The sequence below is a fragment of the Arachis stenosperma genome, chromosome 5 (genome assembly GCF_014773155.1).
Source record: "Arachis stenosperma cultivar V10309 chromosome 5, arast.V10309.gnm1.PFL2, whole genome shotgun sequence".
Classification (NCBI taxonomy): Eukaryota; Viridiplantae; Streptophyta; class Magnoliopsida; order Fabales; family Fabaceae; genus Arachis; species Arachis stenosperma.
Genome location: NC_080381.1, coordinates 140,761,881 through 140,780,984, shown reverse-complemented (window position 1 = coordinate 140,780,984; position 19,104 = coordinate 140,761,881). Strand labels below are relative to the sequence as shown.

Sequence of the window (19,104 nt, the reverse complement as noted above, 5' to 3'; positions counted from 1 at the left end):
ATTATGCCAATGGTTAGGGCCGATGCATCCGTGAGCATCAAGGTGCTCCTGAACGCCACGGCAGCGCACTATGGTTTTAGGCCGACTTACCGAAGGGTTTGGATGGCGAAGCAAAAATCTATTGCCCTCATATACGGTGACTGGGATGAGTCCTACAACGACCTGCCTAGGTGGGTCTTGGGTGTCCAGCTGACGATGCCTGGGAGTGTTGCGGTCCTGAAGACGAGCCCGGTTCGAGTTGGAGGACAGGTGGACGAATCTCAAGCGTACTTCCACAGACTTTTCTGGACTTTCCCGCCCTGCATCGAGGCATTCCGTCATTGCAAGCCGCTAATCAGCATTGATGGCACACATTTGTATGGGAAGTATGGGGGAACGTTGCTCATCGCGATTGCACAGGATGGGAACTCCAACATTCTACCTGTGGCATTCGCACTAGTAGAGGGTGAGAATGCGGAATCCTGGACATTCTTTCTCTCGCACCTTCGACAGCACGTGACCCCGCAGCCCGGTCTGCTGGTTATATCGGACAGGCACAACGGCATCAAGGCTGCGCTCGAGGCTCCTGACGGCGGTTGGCTACCGCCATCTGCGTACCGTGCATTCTGCATACGACACGTAGCGGCTAATTTTGCCCTAACCTTCAAGGGCAAAGACGCTAGGAGGCTACTAGTGAACGCGGCGTATGCGAAGACCGAGGTTGAATTTGATTACTGGTTTGATATCCTTCGATCTGAAGATCCGGCGATGTGTGACTGGGCGAACCGGATTGATTACTCGTTGTGGACTCAGCATCGTGATGAGGGGCGGAGATTCGGTCACATGACGACGAACATCTCCGAGTGTGTGAACTCCATCCTGAAGGGGGTCAGAAATCTCCCTGTAGCATCCCTGGTGAAGGCAACATATTGTAGGCTTGCGGAACTGTTTGTTCGCAAGGGGAGAGAGGCTGAGGCCCAGATGGGAACAGGACAACAATTCAGTCAGCATCTGGTGAAGTGTATTGAGGCCAACATGAAGACGGCCAGGTGCTTCACGGTGACGCTGTATGACCGGGATAACTCCGAGTTCACTGTAGCAGAGACTACTCCGACTGGTTCTTTCTCCTTGGGTACTTACAGAGTATCACTTGCCTCTCGGACATGTGACTGCGGGTACTTCCAGGCTCTTCATTTCCCGTGTCAGCACGCACTTGCGTGCTGTGCATACTCACGGGTCACCTGGACCTCTTACGTTCACAGCGTCTATCAGATTAGCTCGGTCTTCAATGTGTATCGGATGGGATTCACACCTCCCATCCCGGAGGGCTTCTGGCCACCTTACGACGGGCCCACAGTGATTCCAGACCCTGCCATGAGGCGTGCCAGAGAGGGTCGTCCTAGATCCACTAGGATACGGACGAATATGGACGAGGCGGATCCGAATCGGCCAAAGAGGTGCGGCCTATGTCGCCAACCTGGACACACGCGACGTAGTTGCCCACAGGTTGCAGGCTCGTCTCAGACAGGACACCATTAGTATGCATGTTGTTAGTGTTAGCATTATCTACATTAGTGCGCATCTTGCTAGTCTTAGAGTTATTTAGATTATATCCCATGTTGTTAGTGTCAGTATTATTTACATTAGTGCACATGACTTTTAGTTTGATTGTTGCGAGTAGTAATGAATATGGCTTTCTTAATTATGTATTTTTTTTCTTTAAAGTTCAATCATGTATGATCCTGGTTTGTACTTTTTTTGTTATGTTATAGTCTGTTTACCTATGTTTTTTTTTTAATTTGTGTTCTGGGACATTCATTTTGTATGATCAATGAATCTTGAAACAGTTTAGCGTTTATTTTCTCTTACTGAACTGTGTCCGGGTTGGCGACATAGGCCGCATCTCTTTGCCTGATTCGGATATGCCTCGTCCATAGATACACAGCTTAGTCAGTCTCACACATAGTTCGAACCGGCCTGGTTCGAACTATGATTGGTGTAATTCGAACCAGCCTGGTTCGAATTACATGCACACCTTCTCTCTCTATAATTCGAACCACCTTGGTTCGAATTACCTTCATTCCTAATTCGAACCAGGCTGGTTCGAATTACTAACAAAAAAAAACCCTAATTCAAACTCACCTGGTTCGATTTACTAACAAATAGAGTTCGAACCAACCTGGTTCGAATTATATAAAAATACGATCTGGCTTATTGCTGAAACGATTTTTGCTTTGGCGTATTTACGTAATTTTTTGAGCCAGTTGGCTTATTATGGTTTTTTACCCTAAAAAATAATAATATTCATATTTTATATAATTTTTAGGGTAAAAAACCATATTAAGCCAAATGAGTCAAAAAATAACGTAAATACGCCAAAGCAAAAATCGTTTCAGCAATAAGCCAGAAGCTATTTTTATATAATTCGAACCAGCTTGGTTCGAACTCCATTTCTACATAATTCGAACCAGCTTGGTTCGAATTATATACAAACACATACACACACATAATTCGAACCAGCTTGGTTCGAATTACACATAATTCGAACCAGCTTGGTTCGAATTACACACAAACACACGCACACACTAATTCGAACCAGCTTGGTTCGAATTACACACAGTAATTCATGGTATAATTCGAATTATGCTGTTAAAAAATTAATAATTTATTAAAAAAATTTATTAAAAAAATTAATAATTAAAAAATTAAAAAATATATATTTTTATTTCATACGTTAAAAAAAAGTTAACAAAATATTTAATTACGAGACTTCTTTAAAATATTAATGAGCTATCAATTTGAATTCCATACAATACTTTTCTGTCCATTTTTAATAGTTCATGAATATTTTTTAATAAATTTTTTTAAATTATACTACAAAAAATATTTATCCTATGCAAAACAATTTAAAAAAAATGGCTTAAAAATGTTAGGAGTACTATAAAAATTTGTAATGTTATAATAACTTAGGTAAATACATGCATGTACTCAAATTTTAAATAAAATACTCTACATAGTCAATATAATTTAAAAATGAAAGAAAATATTTTATTCCATACAAAATAATTAAAAATATATTTATTCTATACAAAATAATTTTAAAAAATGGCTTAAAGATGTTATGAGTACTATAAAAGTTTGTAATATTCTAGTGATTTAGGTAAATACATGATAAAATATTTTTTCTTTAATTTCTAAATTATTAGTGACTATGTGGAGTATTTCTTTAATGTCCTAAGTCATTAGGACATTACAAATTTTTATAGTACTTCTAACAGCTTTTAAGCCATTTTTTAAATTATTTTGCATAGAATAAAATAATTTTTTGTGGTATAATTTAAATAAATTTATTAAAAATATTTATGAACTATCAAGAATGGGCAGAAGAGTATTGTATAGAATTCGAATTGGTCACCATATAATTTGAATCAGAGTAATTCGAACTTCCCTATGCGTAATTCGAATCATGTAATATCTCACCATATAATTTAAATAATTTTATTAAAAAATTATCATGAATATTTTTAATAAATTTATTTAAATTATACCACAAAAAAATATTTTATTTTATGCAAAATAATTTAAAAAATGGCTTAAAAGCTGTTAGAAGTACTATAAAAATTTGTAATGTCCTAATGACTTAGGACATTAAAGAAATACTCCACATAGTCACTAATAATTTAGAAATTAAAGAAAAAATATTTTTATCATGTATTTACCTAAATCACTAGAATATTACAAACTTTTATAGTACTCATAACATCTTTTAAGCCATTTTTTAAAATTATTTGTTATAGAATAAAATATATTTTTTAATTATTTTGTATGGAATAAAATATTTTCTTTCATTTTTAAATTATTATTGACTATGTAGAGTATTTTATTTAAAATTTGAGTACATGCATGTATTTACCTAAGTTATTATAACATTACAAATTTTTATAGTACTCCTAACATTTTTAAGCCATTTTTTTAAATTGTTTTGCATAGGATAAAATATTTTTTGTAGTATAATTTAAAAAAATTTATTAAAAAATATTCATGAATTATTAAAAATGGACAGAAAAGTATTGTATGGAATTCAAATTGATAGCTCATTAATATTTTAAAGAAGTCTCGTAATTAAATATTTTGTTAACTTTTTTTTAACGTATGAAATAAAAATATATATTTTTAATTTTTAATTATTAATTTTTTTAATAAATTTTTTAATAAATTTTTTTAATAAATTATTAATTTTTTAACAGCATAATTCGAATTATACCATGAATTACTGTGTGTAATTCGAACCAAGCTTGTTCGAATTAGTGTGCGCGTGTGTTTGTGTGTAATTCGAACCAAGCTGGTTCGAATTATGTGTGTGTATGTGTTTGTATATAATTCGAACCAAGCTGGTTCGAATTATGTAGAAATGGAGTTCGAACCAAGCTGGTTCGAATTATATAAAAATAGCTTCTGGCTTATTGCTGAAACGATTTTTGCTTTGGCGTATTTACGTTATTTTTTGACTCATTTGGCTTAATATGGTTTTTTACCCTAATTTTTAAAATTAAATTATAATTTTTTAAAATGTTATTTATGTATTTAAAAAAATTAAAAAAATTAATTTTTTATAATAAAAAAATAAATATTTTTAAAATTAAAAAATTAAATATAAAATAATTTATTTATAAATTATTTTTTAAAAAAAAATATTTTATATAATTTTTAAAATTAAATTATAATTTTTTAAAATGTTATTTATGTATTTAAAAAAATTAATTTTTTTATAATAAAAAAATAAATAATTTTAAAATTAAAAAATTAAATATAAAATAATTTATTTATAAATTATTTTTTTTAAAAATTTAATTAAACTAATTACCAAAACTGAACTATATTTTTTTTCTATCGAAGATAGAGAGATTCGAATCACGACCTCTTAAAGTGAATATAGAGGAATTCGGTCATTTGAACTATAATTTATCGGCAAATTTAAACTATGTTATTTGAAAAATAACTATATATATTATTTCACACCCTTTTCATATATATTTTATAAAAATATCTGATTTAATTATTATATATTTCTTTATTTTTCAATAGTGTTTATGAAGGAGATAATGCTTTGGCTTAGGTTCCCTAACCTCCACCATACTGTGTTTTGGTGAGGACCCAAATAGATAACAATGGCCACCCAATCCTATCTTCTCAACTCCGTTTATCTCAGAGGTACTTTCTTTCTCAGAATCGCTTTCTTTTCATTCCAACTTCTTCTCTTTAATCGCCCTCCCACAATTTTGTAGGCTGGCAACCTTCAATTTCCAAGTCAAGCACTTTCGCTGTCCCAGTGAGTTCCCCACTTCATTTGCCTCAAAGTTTTCTATTTGCCATGCTTTCTGCAGCTGAATTTGACAAAACCCACTTCAAAGTTTGATTTTTGCAATCTTGCAATTCATGTTCATATATAGTATTAGCATTTGCCTAGCGCTTTGGCTGTTAATTTTGCCTTGTGCTTTAAACTAAAGTTCCTGGTATGGTAAAGCTGCAAGCTTTTTACTGTGTTCTTGTAAAATATACTAGTTATTGGAGCATGAGAAAATGACATTTCAAATTTCTTGTCACTTGTGTTGATTAACTCAGCATGAACTAGCTCTGTTGTTTATACTACTAAATATAGATATGTTGATTGGTAGAAATGATTTATCCTTTGAGTTATCATCTTAAATGTTCTTCTAATTACTAAATGAAGGAACGATTTAGTTATTTCTTCTTTTTAAGATTGTAAGACATGGATTGTATCCTCTCTTAATCTAACATTTAGATAGATTTTTAGGATGCTGTATGGTATAAAATTGGCTTTTCTAGGAAGCTACAAATTTCTCAGGATGCTTTTGAATTTTATTTGTTCTAGGAAACTTCAAAGTTTCCTACTAAACGAAACATCAATGGAAGTACTCTAGGACCTTGCAATGTTGCTCATGTTACAAAGAAATATCTGAGGCAGCAGCAGCAGCTACTACTGCACAGAACACACTTGATTCAAAAGCTGTCTTAAACAGTGTCAAACTCAGCATACCTGAGACATCATTACATTATGTTCCCTCAGATTTCATGAAGAGGTTGGTTCTTGCTGACTTGGATCCTGCCACTGCAAAGCTAGCAATTGGGTTTCTAGGCCCTTTTCTCTCAGCATTTGGTTTTCTCTTCATATTGAGGATAGTGATGTCATGGTACCCTAAACTACCTGTGGGGAAGTTCCCTTATGTAATAGCCTATGCTCCCACAGAGCCTCTTCTCATAGCAACAAGGAAACTGATTCCTCCCCTTGCTGGTGTGGATGTTACCCCGGTTGTCTGGTTTGGATTGCTTAGCTTTCTTAATGAGATATTAGTGGGTCCACAAGGATTACTTGTTCTTCTTTCCCAACAAGTCAATTAGGAAACATTTTGACCCTTTTTTTTTGTGAGGAACAAATAGATAAGAGATGATGTTATTTTGTCCAATCTTCTAGTTGGATCCATACCAAAGTGCATCTGTGAGTGTGAATTACTAGTATTTTCTTTATATACCATATATATTGAAGTAGAAAGCAGAGAAGAATTGGTGAAGTTCAATTCAAATAGCTTCACTAGTGATAAAATCTTGAAATGCTAGACTAGGATAATCTTTAGAAATTCTACTTACTAAATTGTCATTTTGTTTTAACGAAAGAAATGCTAATGCTTACTTCATTTCCTCTACTAGCTGTAAGGGATATATATGCAACCGATTTGAGGAGTTGAAAATCATATGCTGCAATGAAACTTCAAGGCAATATCTTCGAGTAAATAGTCAGACAAATTACAATTTTAATAAAATGAATTTCAAAATGACAAAATGATGTATATATTCTATTTGACAAAATAAATTATATGTATATAAATATATAAATAAATTGACTATATATTTAGTTTAATTTATCCAACAGAATATATCTTTAAAAAGTCATATTACCATTTATATCTTTTGAAATCCAGTTGTCAAAATTTTAATCTTTCATAGATCAATATAGTTATTTGACTTGTTTCATTTCTATCTGAACTTAACACTTTGGGTGAGAAGATACTAGATGTTAGCAGTAGTCGGTTCTGAACTTCTTATGCATGCACGTGGCACACAACTTCTCTTACGTGCCCATCAGAAAACCATGATCCCGCATGCACATGATGACACACCCCATTTTTTGTATCCTTCTTTTTCCACTATAAATAAATTCCTTAGACAACATCATTGATCACATCTCACAACATCAACATATATATCCCACTACATACCATATGGATTGGATAGGATCATACCGTGGACTTGGAGGGCAGAGAGGTGGTGATGAGTGGCGTGACCCTTTCTATGCATCCCCATTCACCGGCTTGTGGGACCCTTCTAACAACTACTATGGCGGCGGTGACCAAACTTCTGCTCTTTCCCATGCTCATGTTGACTGGCGTGAGACTGATAATGCTCACATCTTCCGTGCTGATCTTCCTGGTTAGCCACTTTCATATAAATAAATTTTAAAATATAAAATATATGTTAAAAATAAATTAAACAATACATATATTTATACATAAATATATATAATGTATTGCAGAAAAATGGTTAGGTTAAATAAGGCACAAATGCATACAACACATAACACATAAATACATATGCATAGTAGCTGATATACTAATATTTGTTATTTTTATATTATAAACTTCAATGCGACATATTAAAATCAATTAAGCAATAAGCATTCATAGATAATTAATATCGGAGGGTGGTTTATATTGTGATTAATGAATGAAAGATAAAGAGGGAGCAGCAATAGGATGTGTGATAGGAATAAGTGCAATGGTATCTCGTAGTTGCAACTTAGCGAGGTCTATATTATCAATGCTCAACGATTTTTGGGGAAACCGAAATAATATGAACAGGGGTGAGGAAAGAGGACCTCATGGTGCAAGTGGAAGACGGCAACGTACTCCAGATAAGCGGGGAGAGAGCCAAGGAGAGTGAGGACACCAACGATAAGTGGCACCGCGTGGAGTGCCGCCGAGGAAGCTTCACGAGGCGGTTCCGCCTGCCGGAGAATGCCAACTTGGAGAACGTAGATTGCACTCTGCGGGATGGAGTGCTGACTGTGAATGTGCCAAAGAAGGTGGAGAGCGAGTCACAGCAGAATAAGAATGTGAGGCAGATCCATGTGGCCTAGTTGTCCTGCAAATTTGATCGGAGTATATATGTTTTTATATCAAGATTATAGTTCACATTCCAACTTGTTATGTGTGGTATTTTATGATATGTATGAATATTCAGAGTGGCGTTTTTGGTTTATGATTTTGCAGTGTTATTGAGGGATGAATATAGTTAATTAATGAAATTTGTATTAATTAAAACTGTCTATATAATATTTAATTAGTTGTATATGATGGAAATAGTTTGTTATTTTGATTTTAGAAACTAGTAAATTTTTTAAAGAAAGTATTAGTGTTTATCACTTGATCTAGTAATCTAAATAACATGGCCATATTGTCTGTACTAGTAGCCTATCAAAGCATGTTTATTAAAGTAAATGTGTTTAGAAATAATAAATTTATGTTTTTTTCATATTTACATAAATTCTGAAAAATATTCAGATGTTAGACAGAATAATAATTTTTATATTCCAATGCCGAAATTAATTAATTGGTGTGCAATTTCAGAATTAAAGTTTCTATTAGTAAGACGAAAAGAAAAATGCTTGTAAAATTATAAACCCTTACAACTTTGCACAAATATGAAAACTAAACAATAATATGAAGAATATTCTCTAATTGTTGTTGGTGGTGATTTCAAAAACATGTGTGGATAAATGAGGATGGGAAAACACAAGGACCACAGATAACATCTTCAAACTTCAAAATTTGATTGATTTCGTGACAACAAAATTTCCGTCGCAAAAGAGGGAGCCACACTCTTTAGTCTTTAGCAGCAATCACCAACGCAAAACGTGAAGAACTCAGAGAACTGTGAGAGCTGAAATTGAAACACTGAAGAATGAACATGCATCCTAACTTCCAAAACTAACTCCCAACAAACTCTCTTATAACTATGCCTTCAATTTGCAACTGAATTTCTAAGCTCAGTACTCAAGAATCTTCTGAAACGCTTCAACCAAAATGCTTTCTCTCTCTACCTTCCCTTCTGTTTCTTACTCCTCTCCCCCTCTTCGGCCGCGTGGTGCCGTTTCTTCCCGCCGATGCTCCGTCAGATGCGCCGCCGCGGCCGACGGGGACTCGTTCACGGCGAAGTCAGGGTACCTGTTCGAGCTGAGCGCCACGGAAGCTGACTCGCTGGCGGATTACAGCATCTCGAAGATCGCCGCCATTTACTACCGGAAGCCTCTGGTGGTGGCTCGGCGTCTGGTTCAGACCGGAATCTCTTTCGGAAAGTGGTTCGCTCTTCGCTACGTTGACACTCTCATGGACCGTTCCGATGATATGTTTCAGGTTTCCCGCTGCTTGTGCAATCTTTCTTTTTTCAACTTTGAATTTTTAAATTATTGTTTTTAAGGTGAATTCATTGTTGCAGGAAATGGTTTCTGGTTCTTTCCATTGAGAAGTTCTGTTTTTGAATATAGAATGTTGATTATTTTGAAGGAGATTGTTTCTTCTATTCGAACGTTTTAGCTAGAAAGTTGAGAATTTTGACTTGTTTAACGCGAAGTAGTTTTTGACATCTATTAAGGAGAGGAAGTGATACCTGAGAGTTGTCGTTTGCAATATAAGAATCAAAACTTTTCTTTTTCCAATTTTAAATTTTGATTGTTTAGTTATTTGGTTTTGCAGGTTAGAGCTTCAGAGCTTAGGAAGATATTGGTAGAACTTGGACCGGTATGTCATGTTCGTCTGTTATTTATGTTCCAACTTGGTGTTTCTGTGACTTGGAAAACGAAGGGTGGTTATTTATGGTCAAATTACTGTGTGACTGAGGAAAAAAAAAAGAGTGGATTGGTCAATTTTGCTACTCCATTTTGTTTGGTTTCATTCTTTGGGATGTGAATGATGGTTGATTGATATGTTTAATCTGTCCCCTTTGAAATGTCCTAAATATTAGTTCTAGACTGGAAAGCTTTCTGATCTAAATGTCAATGAAAATATCTTGTTTGTTGTTGTTTTCCGATCAACATGTCAACTGGTTCGTTTTGTGAATTTCGGTTTTGTAATTTCAGGCATATATCAAAATTGCCCAGGCTATATCATCTCGAGCTGTAAGTGTTGTAGTTTCCTTACTTGATCATTGTTCTGTGGCTCTCCATTAAGGTTTGGTCACTTCAGTTTACAGTGATTGATGTAGATAAGAATTGAGATGTAATTTTGAAGAATTCATCCTTGTAGGATTTGATACCACCATCTTATCTGGATGAACTCTCACTCCTGCAAGATCGAATAAGTCCATTTTCTACTGAAGTTGCTTTCAATATGATAGAACAAGAACTGGGATCATCTTTGGTTGAACTTTTCTCAGAGATTTCACCTGAGCCTGTAGCTGCTGCATCCCTTGGGCAGGTTCATTTTTTTATTCATTTTGGTGTGTTTGTCTTTGTGATGATGATTGTAGAATTTTTTAGAGTACTTTCGTTCATGTGTAGTTTTTACAATTTAGATTTTAGAACATCAAGTATGGAACTTCTGTCTCTGAAATGTAGGTGTATCAAGCTAGGCTTCGCAAAACAGGACAGGTTGTCGCTGTCAAAGTGCAAAGACCCGGAGTTCAAGCAGCAATTTCCCTTGATATATTAATCTTGCGTTTTATGGCAGGAGTGATTAAGAGAGCTGGCAAGTTTAATACTGATCTTCAGGTGATTCTGTAGTTTGTGCAAAGATTAGACTAAGTTCAGGTGATTCTGTAGTATGTGCAAACTGCAAAGATTAAACTAAGCTAGCTATGAATTTACATGACGTCATGTGTCATACCTAAATGGTTATCTTTGCCACTTAGGAAATGTTTATATCCGTGTTATATTTTTTGCTCCATATTATGTTGATCGTCAATTTATTGAACATGACCTTGTAAAATCTGCAGGGAGTTGTTGATGAGTGGGCCTCAAGTCTTTTCCGGGTAACTATTGGTTTCCTCATATATCTGCAGGCAGTTGTTGATTAAAACTGACCACCAGATTTCCACCTTTTTATTTTATATTTATATTTGAAATTCAAATTGAATACAGGTAAATCACCTTGAATGCAGGAGATGGACTACAATAATGAAGCAAGCAATGGAATCAAGTTCAGGCAAGTGCATGTTATCAAGTTTTTTAGTATGTGATTCATTCTGACTCCAAGATCAAGGTTGTATGGTGTGAAGACGAGTGAATATGGTTTGATTAGGTAGTAGTTTATCTAAAAAAAACTCAGTTCCCTGAGAGTGGCAGGCATCTTTTTCCCCTTGGAACTGGTTTGGCAATTGACAGAAACTGCTTTAATTTTTTTTAATATTATGAGAAACTTTTCGCAGTCAAAGTTAAATATTTTTTTCCTTTCAATTCACTTTGAGCAGGAATAGACTGAATACATTGTAGAAATAGAAATATGCAATAAAATTGCTTGTGCTTGGTCCACAGAATTACAGAAATATATGACTTAAACATTCTTTTGTTAGAATCCCTTCTTATGGATGCAGCTTAATGTTTTTCTTGTGCTTTCATTTAGCAATAATTTATGCAGTATTAATGCTTTAATTGTTAGTTGTTATTTGTTATTTATGAGCAGGCAGTTATATGGCTCTATACCTGATGTGGTGATTCCTTTGATGTATAAGGACTATACAACGCGCAAAGTTCTCGTGATGGAATGGGTTGAGGTATTTTACTATTTGCTGTTTGCTCACCACCTTTTAGCACACAGACATTTCAATCCCTGCATGGAGTAGAATTCCTCAGATAAATTTATTATATATCCTAATAGAAGAGTTCCGAGTTTAGAGCATCCTCTTTTGTAGTGGTTTAAATTGGAATGCTAGAACCTCCTTAGATAAATGGATTTATATGCCAGCACGAATAGCATTCCAAATTGTTTCATGCTTCTTTAAGCTCTAGTTCCTGAAAGAAAGTATACAAAGGGATTTATCTTTTTGGATTCTCTCATTCATGCCTGCTGGAAAAATCTAGTCTGCTGATGGATTATCTTTCTATGGGTTTGTAGGGGAACAAGTTGTCAGAAGTGAAGGATCTCTACCTTATTGAGGTCATACAATGTCACTTGTTGCAAACAAGTTGTTCTAGATTTCCTTCTGCACAGCTTTTTAATATTATTTCCCTGATGCTGATTAGGTAGGAGTATACTGCTCATTCAATCAACTTCTTGAGTGTGGATTCTATCATGCAGATCCACACCCTGGAAATCTTCTTCGAACGTATGATGGAAAATTAGCATATTTAGGTAATTGAACATTCAAATTCGATATTTTGATTATATATTTATATGTTTTACTCTTTTGCTTGTATTCTTTGGTTTCTTGGTTTGTTATTATAAACTTAAATATGATATTTTGTTTATTTGTTTTCTGTTTTTCTTTCTTTTGCTCCAGATTTTGGTATGACAGGTGAGTTTAAACAAGAATTGCGTGATGGATTCATCCAAGCTTGTCTCCATCTTGTGAATCGCGATTTTGATGCATTGTCCAAGGACTTCGTCACTCTTGGGTATTTGTTTTCCCCTAAATTACACTCTCAGTTTTCAAAAAGTATTATCAGTATAGGATTGGCCCATGTGAAATATATAATGAAGGATCTTGAGCCTTATAAGCCTTGTAGCTTAAGTCCTCAGTATAGTTGTTCCTAATAAGGTTCTAATCATGAACCTTGAACTTTAGTGGACCTATGCATGGTCCATGCCTAACCCAAAGAATTGAGTGAGGGATGCTTAGGTATATGATAAAGTATCTTTTGAGTCAGGGATAGGTACTTGACAGCATACTTGTAAATTTTATCAGGCTTCTTCCACCGACTGCAGACAAAGAAGCTGTTACAAAGGCTTTGACAGGTTTTTACTTTAATAAGTGATTTAGAAAATACTTGTGACTTATGCAGGTTTTTAAAAATACTTGTTAAGGGAAGTTACTAATTCTGTTGTCTGAATTATTTGTATGCAGGTGTCTTCCAAAATGCTGTTGCCCAAGGAGTTCGCAATATCAGCTTTGGAGACCTTTTAGGAAACTTAGGAACCACCATGTAAGTTGTCCACTATTATGCAACATTATTTTCTCTCTGTTATTTTTGTCATCTTGGTGGTAGTTGCCTACTTGTTTTGTTTTCCTTTGGCATGCTACTTATCTTCTTATTCCTGTTCTCTAAAAATTTTCAGGTATAAATTCAAATTTAGAATACCTTCATACTTCTCTCTTGTCATTCGAAGGTAGTAACATCACAAAATGGCTTAAAACAAATGGTTTTGTGTCAAACTCTGAACAATATCTTGTCTTTTAGCCTTGCTGTGCTGGAAGGAATTGCAATTGGATTTAACCCGGATTACAAAGTTTTGGGTAGTACTTACCCTTGGATCGCTCGAAAAGTACTTACTGACAGCTCTCCCCAGCTTAAGGCTTCTTTGGAGACTCTTCTGTATAAGGTAAAGACAAGATTGGATTCTTTTTGTTTCATTTCTTTATTCAATTATATTGTAATATTTTCTAAAGCTCTTAACTTAGCCCTTGATTCCTTACCTCTTTTCCAGGATGGTGTTTTCAGAGTAGACCGTTTAGAGTCTTTGTTGACAGAGGTGAAATCTTTCTTTCTTGTTTTCTTCTTTTTTTTTACCATTCCAATTTTCTCCCTAGTAAGATCCCTTTTATGCTGAGTTTGTTTTAAAATTCTAACCTAAGATGGTTCTTTCAGTCTCTTCGTGCCAAAACAGAAAAGTCCTTAGTTAAACAACAACCTGAAGGCACTGATTCCAGAATGGCAATGAAGGAAATACTTTCTTTTACTTTAACAGAAAAGGTATTAACAGCCAGTTCCAATTTCATTCTACATTGTAACTACCCTCCAACTTTTTTCTCATTGATGTTGGATTTGTAATGAACCTTTGCAGGGTGAATATGTGAGAGAAATAATTGTTCAAGAGTTTGCTAAAGTATGTTTATTATTAGTTGTTCATTAAAATCATAATAGAAATGTGAAACATGAAAAATGAAAACTTTAATATTAATTGAATAAAATTAAATGCAGGGTTTTGATGCACTTGGACTAGCAACCTTGGAAACAGCTGCTTCAAGGGTTCCTTTCAGCGGATTCCTTTTTTCCTCTTTAATGACCGAAGAAGATGTGAACAACCTCAGAACCTTCCAACGCCTTCTACTCTTGTTGTCAGGGACCAGAAGAAAAGAAGATAACAAAGTAAGATTTCAGTTATCCTTAATTGTAGATAGACCAACTACTGCACAATTCTAGATGTTGATGGATTCATGGATATGATGATCTTAGGAACAAATTTCTCTCTCTCAAATTTTTCTTTACATGCCATTGTTGGATTGGTAATACTTGCTTCAAATGTCCGAGATATGAAAAGTTCAAGTATTATTTAGTAGTTATTATTTTATATTTTTAAGTATTAGAATGTCAAATTTAATTTCATGTATTTTGATTTTGTTTATTTAGTTAGTAGATTGGACTTTATGTTACGATTATCTTTATTTTAACCTAATAAGAGGTTATAAATACCTCATAAACTATTGTATCTGTCACATAGAGAGCTTAGAGAAGTGCTAAACTATGGTGTGGACAAGTGAAATTAAGTGAGTCCCTCTTTTATTGCATCGGGGAATTGGATAAAAGGTTGAGTTATTCCCTTCAATTCAATTTCCAAACTATGATATAGACAAGTTAGGTTGAGAAGTCGCTTTCTTGTTGGATAAAATTAGATAAAAAGTAGAGTGATTTTCTTTATATTTAATTACAATCTATCCCTTTTGTTTTATATTTCAATTTCAGTTTATCTTTTTTATTCAATTTCAATCCTTATCTTCATGTTTATCGTTTGTTTTGTATCAATTGGAAATTAGTAGTCCTTTCTATGTCAAATGACATGCAGGGAATCATACAGGTTAGCCAATACCAGAAACAGACACTTCACATGGAGAACCTATCATTAGTTCCAACTCAACTTGAATCTGTTCAAGAGATTCTTCCTGTTCTATCTATCATTTTTGAGGTAACTCTATCGTTTGCATTTTCTTGGATACAGCATTGTAACTATTTCCTCAATTCTTCTATGTTTGTAAAATGTTAACAGCTACCACCAGAATCCCAGCAGCAGTTACTTCAGTTGCCAGCTAATATGGTGAGACAGTTAATATCTCGCGCCGCTGCAAGAACAATAAGGAGGATTTTCTTGTGAACTCCTGGCGGTAAACACGTGTCAGACACAGAGCACATGAATTCTGTTTGCTCTAATCAACTCACTATCACCAGATAACATTGAAACATAAGTAGGATCCATATGACAGGGCATTGAATTTGTACATAAGCATAAGAATAAGCAGCATAGCTGATGCACATTGCTGATTCAGCAAGAGATTTTGAGCCTTACAATTCATGTTCAGAAGAACTTGTTTTGGATACTATCTGAAAAAATGGAAGTATTCATAGTTTCATACTAAAATATATTCCATGGTATCAACTCTGGCCATGTTCGTTTTCTCTTTTGGGATTGTTCTTCTCTATATACATGCATGCATGCAAAACATTATTATTATTATTATTATTATTATTATTATTATTATTAGATGGAAGCTGTAGGGTTTGTTTGCGTGAGCTTCTAAGAAAAGATTTTTTTTCGAATTATCTTTTTTCTAAAAGATCTTATGAAAAAGTAAAAGTAATTTTATGTTTGGATATCTCATACAAAATTTTTTTTTTCAATGAATATAATAATATAAAAGTTTTTTTTATATATTACATGAAAAATATTTTTTTTAAAGAAATCTTTTTTTAAGAAAAGATACAAATTATACTTTCTCAAAAAAATATTTTTTATTTTTTTAGTCTTTTTATTTTACTATTAAAAATTTATCAAACACGCTAAAAAATAAAAAAAAGATATATATATATATATATATATGGAAATCGAAGGTTCTAAACAAAGCAGGCAAGCTAGTTCTTATTAAATCAGTGTTGAATAGTTTGTCGGTATACTACCTTAGCCTATACAAGATGCCAAAGGCGGTTGCTGACAAGTTGATTGCCTTACAGAGGAGGTTCCTGTGGTGTAAGGAGGATGGTAACAATGGTATACCTCTAGTGAAGTGGGAAGTGGTTCAGGCACCTAAAAAAGACTGGGAGGTTGGGGGTCGGGGATGCAGTGCTCAGAAACACAGCACTGCTGTTTAAGTGGTGGTGGCGGTTTTTCAAGGGAGATTGTCCGTTATGGAAGAAGATTGTCTGTTTGTGTAACAATTTGAATTCCAAGGTTATGCTTTCTAGTCAGATTTTACCGGTGAAGGGTGGCCCCTGGAAAGAGATCTATCAGTTGGATATAAAAGCACAACAGGTAAAAGAAAAAGTTATTAGTGGGCTAGCAATGGAAGTTGGTGATGGACGAAGGACACTGTTTTGGGAAGATAACTGGTCCAGGGTGGTCTTCTGAAAGAACGTTTTCCAAGGCTCTTCTCTGTTTCAAACCAGCAAGGATCTGTGATAGGGGATTGTGGGTTCTGGCGGGATGGGTTAGAGTGGATTTGGAATTTCCATTGGAGGAGGGAGTTGTTTCAATGGGAGTTGGAACTAGTTCACCAACTTCATGATATGTTAAAGACCAGTGAAGCTATCAGCTGATAGAAAAGATAATCTTGTTTGAAAATTTGATAATAAAGATATTTTTTCTACTAACTCTTTTCTGCAAGTGTTACAATCGGAGACTCTTTCGGAGGAGATTACGAGTTATAGCTTCACAAGTTCGATCTTGAAAGGGTTGGTTCCGCCTAGAATTGAACTGTTTGGTTAGTTTGTTTTAGTCGGTAGAGTGAATACTAAAGAAAGGTTGAGTAGATTAGGCATAACTCGCCAGCATGATAGTATTTGTGTCTTGTGTAGAAAGGAGATCGAATGTGTTCATCATTTGTTTGTGTTCTGTGAGGCGTCTGGTTGAGATGTTTTCATAAAGATTGGACTGTCCCAAGAAGTATTAAAGACTTGTTTGAGAGTTGAAATGGAACGCCTAATAGAAAAGAGGAGCAGAAGAGGTGGCTGACTGGGTTCTTTGCAGTTATTTGGAACGTTTGGTTGGAACGCAATAACAGAATTTTCAACAATAAAGAGGTATTTGTTGATGTCATACAGAATAGGACATTTTTAAACTACAAGAAGTGGACTGGTATTGATCCTACTGATTGTTGATGGCAATGTCGGAGATGACATAAGATTGTTAACCTTGTATTTAGATTTGCTTTTGTATTTATCTATTTTATGCTCCACTCTCATGTGTCGAACTTCATTTATTTCAAAAAAAAATATTTTTTATTAAATTTTTTTATCAAAATAATGACACCCAAATAAACACTTATTATAATTCATTGTATCTGGAATTTGAATATGAAAATGAAAAACAATAACTCGAATATGAAAATGAAGAACAACAAAAATGTTAACTCAATTCTTGTTCAAAGCAAGGCGATCCAATATCTTATTGGCGTGTGAGAAGAGTTTCAAATATTGTTACTTAAATTATTTTTTTTATTAATAATAGGTTTATCACCATGTCACCTAGATTATTATTTTTTTAAGAGAGGGAAAAAAACATTGTTAAAGAGAATAAAAAATCTCTTTAAAAAATATTTGTTGAATTATTACACTTTATATACTATGTATTCTTTATGTACTCTCACTAAAAAATAATTACAATGATAAACCTATTATTAATAAAAAAAATAATCTATATAACAAATACTATGACGAAATTTAAAACGTATTCTCGTTTTTTCGGTATACTTTTTCTATCATCAAATATGCTATTTCCGCTTTACCTAGTTAACAGGATTATGCGCATACAGTCATACACCAAAACCCAAGTTCCAAACATCCAGATTCCAGCGTCAAACACACACCCCTAAAACAATAAAAGATAAAAATTTCAATTCAAGAATTACAAAATAAATAAACAAACCAAACCCTAAAACCTGTCATAATCGGAGGAACTTTCAAGAATCATCGGAATCTATTAAGATTTCTGAAGTGCAGGAGGAGCGGTTCCAAGGATGCTAGCCTGCTGAGACTCAAGCTCGTTGATCTGCTGCTCTCGATCCATCGCGACGACGAGAGGCACAACAAGGACCAAGAACGTGGTTCCGGCGATCCAGGCAGCCTTGCCAGTGCTGCGGAGGAGCTTCTTCGCAATAAAGGCGGCATCCGAGGCAGCCTGCTTCGTGCGACGTACGGCCGGCGACTGGGACAGCCTTGAGAGGACGCCGGACTCATCGCCAGCGGCGGTGATTGAGAAGCGCTTCTTTCCCTGCTTGACCATGTTGTGAAGTGAAATGAAAAAAGGAAGAGGGTTCCGAAATGTTGTGTGGCTGTGAGAAAAATAAGTGTCGGCTCCGCTTTTCACTTTGGGAGGGTTTAGTAATATTGTAATCCTTTAAGGGGCGGTGGCGGGATTTATTGATTTACTCAAAAAAAATTTACATATATATGATTTTTTTTAATAAAAAATAAATATAACATATAAGGATATAGATCCGCCGAAGGAAATTACGATTTCAGTTTTTTTTAATATAATAAAATAAATATAATATATAAGAAATTAAGGATATTAACCTTTAAATTTTTATTTGAGACTATTTTTGTTAGTCGATGAGTACAAAATAAATATATTCAAGAGAGGGTGAATTTAATATTTTCTACGTTCCAAGCAATAAAATTTGATATTGAAATAAATGAATGTTAAAACGGAAAATTAATTAGGCAGGAATGTTTATGATTAGGCATTAATCTAAATTATATTTGGCTCAAGTTTTGACATTTTGGATTTAATAGGAACTTGCTCAATTTTGACGAAGTATATATATCTCTTAAATTTTGTTGAAATTACACAATAAAAATTAGCATTCAGTTGCTTGGTCTTGGGAGGCAAGTTCCTCTGCCATTTTTTTAGG

General features: G+C 34.3%; 4 protein-coding genes across 5 annotated transcripts; 3 read left to right on the top strand and 1 right to left on the bottom strand.

Annotated features, from left to right (window-relative positions):
• The first annotated feature begins 5,147 nt into the window (after window positions 1-5,147).
• Window positions 5,148-6,718, top strand: LOC130981578 (uncharacterized). Its single transcript, XM_057905160.1, is given in 4 exon segments — window positions 5,148-5,190; window positions 5,265-5,389; window positions 5,873-5,914; window positions 5,917-6,718. Coding segments are annotated over 4 exon segments (693 nt in total). The 3' UTR covers window positions 6,400-6,718.
• Window positions 6,719-7,121: 403 nt separating this feature from the next.
• LOC130983117 (16.9 kDa class I heat shock protein 1-like) lies at window positions 7,122-8,225 on the top strand. The gene is made up of 2 exons (XM_057907299.1): window positions 7,122-7,485; window positions 7,914-8,225. The coding sequence occupies exons 1-2, from the start codon at window positions 7,278-7,280 to the stop codon at window positions 8,189-8,191; spliced, it is 486 nt and encodes a 161-aa protein (XP_057763282.1). The 5' UTR covers window positions 7,122-7,277; the 3' UTR covers window positions 8,192-8,225.
• A 631-nt stretch (window positions 8,226-8,856) lies between these two features.
• On the top strand, window positions 8,857-15,655 carry LOC130982846 (uncharacterized aarF domain-containing protein kinase At1g71810, chloroplastic). Of its 2 annotated transcripts, none has more exons than XM_057906965.1 (21): window positions 8,857-9,467; window positions 9,807-9,851; window positions 10,190-10,228; window positions 10,356-10,526; window positions 10,667-10,819; window positions 11,044-11,079; window positions 11,209-11,256; window positions 11,734-11,820; window positions 12,162-12,203; window positions 12,290-12,398; window positions 12,547-12,661; window positions 12,952-13,001; window positions 13,111-13,189; window positions 13,323-13,373; window positions 13,445-13,586; window positions 13,692-13,736; window positions 13,853-13,957; window positions 14,049-14,090; window positions 14,186-14,353; window positions 15,060-15,167; window positions 15,249-15,655. In XM_057906965.1, exons 1-21 carry the CDS (start codon window positions 9,138-9,140, stop codon window positions 15,351-15,353), a joined length of 2,070 nt encoding a protein of 689 aa, XP_057762948.1. In that variant the 5' UTR covers window positions 8,857-9,137; the 3' UTR covers window positions 15,354-15,655. The 2 variants fall into 2 exon arrangements, with proteins under 2 accessions (XP_057762948.1, XP_057762947.1); XM_057906964.1 differs by having other exon boundaries at window positions 15,048-15,167.
• A 2,220-nt stretch (window positions 15,656-17,875) lies between these two features.
• LOC130982209 (mitochondrial import receptor subunit TOM9-2-like) lies at window positions 17,876-18,580 on the bottom strand. Its single transcript, XM_057906105.1, has one exon. It carries the CDS (start codon window positions 18,471-18,473, stop codon window positions 18,171-18,173), a length of 303 nt encoding a protein of 100 aa, XP_057762088.1. The 5' UTR covers window positions 18,474-18,580; the 3' UTR covers window positions 17,876-18,170.
• Between the last annotated feature and the right edge of the window lie 524 nt (window positions 18,581-19,104).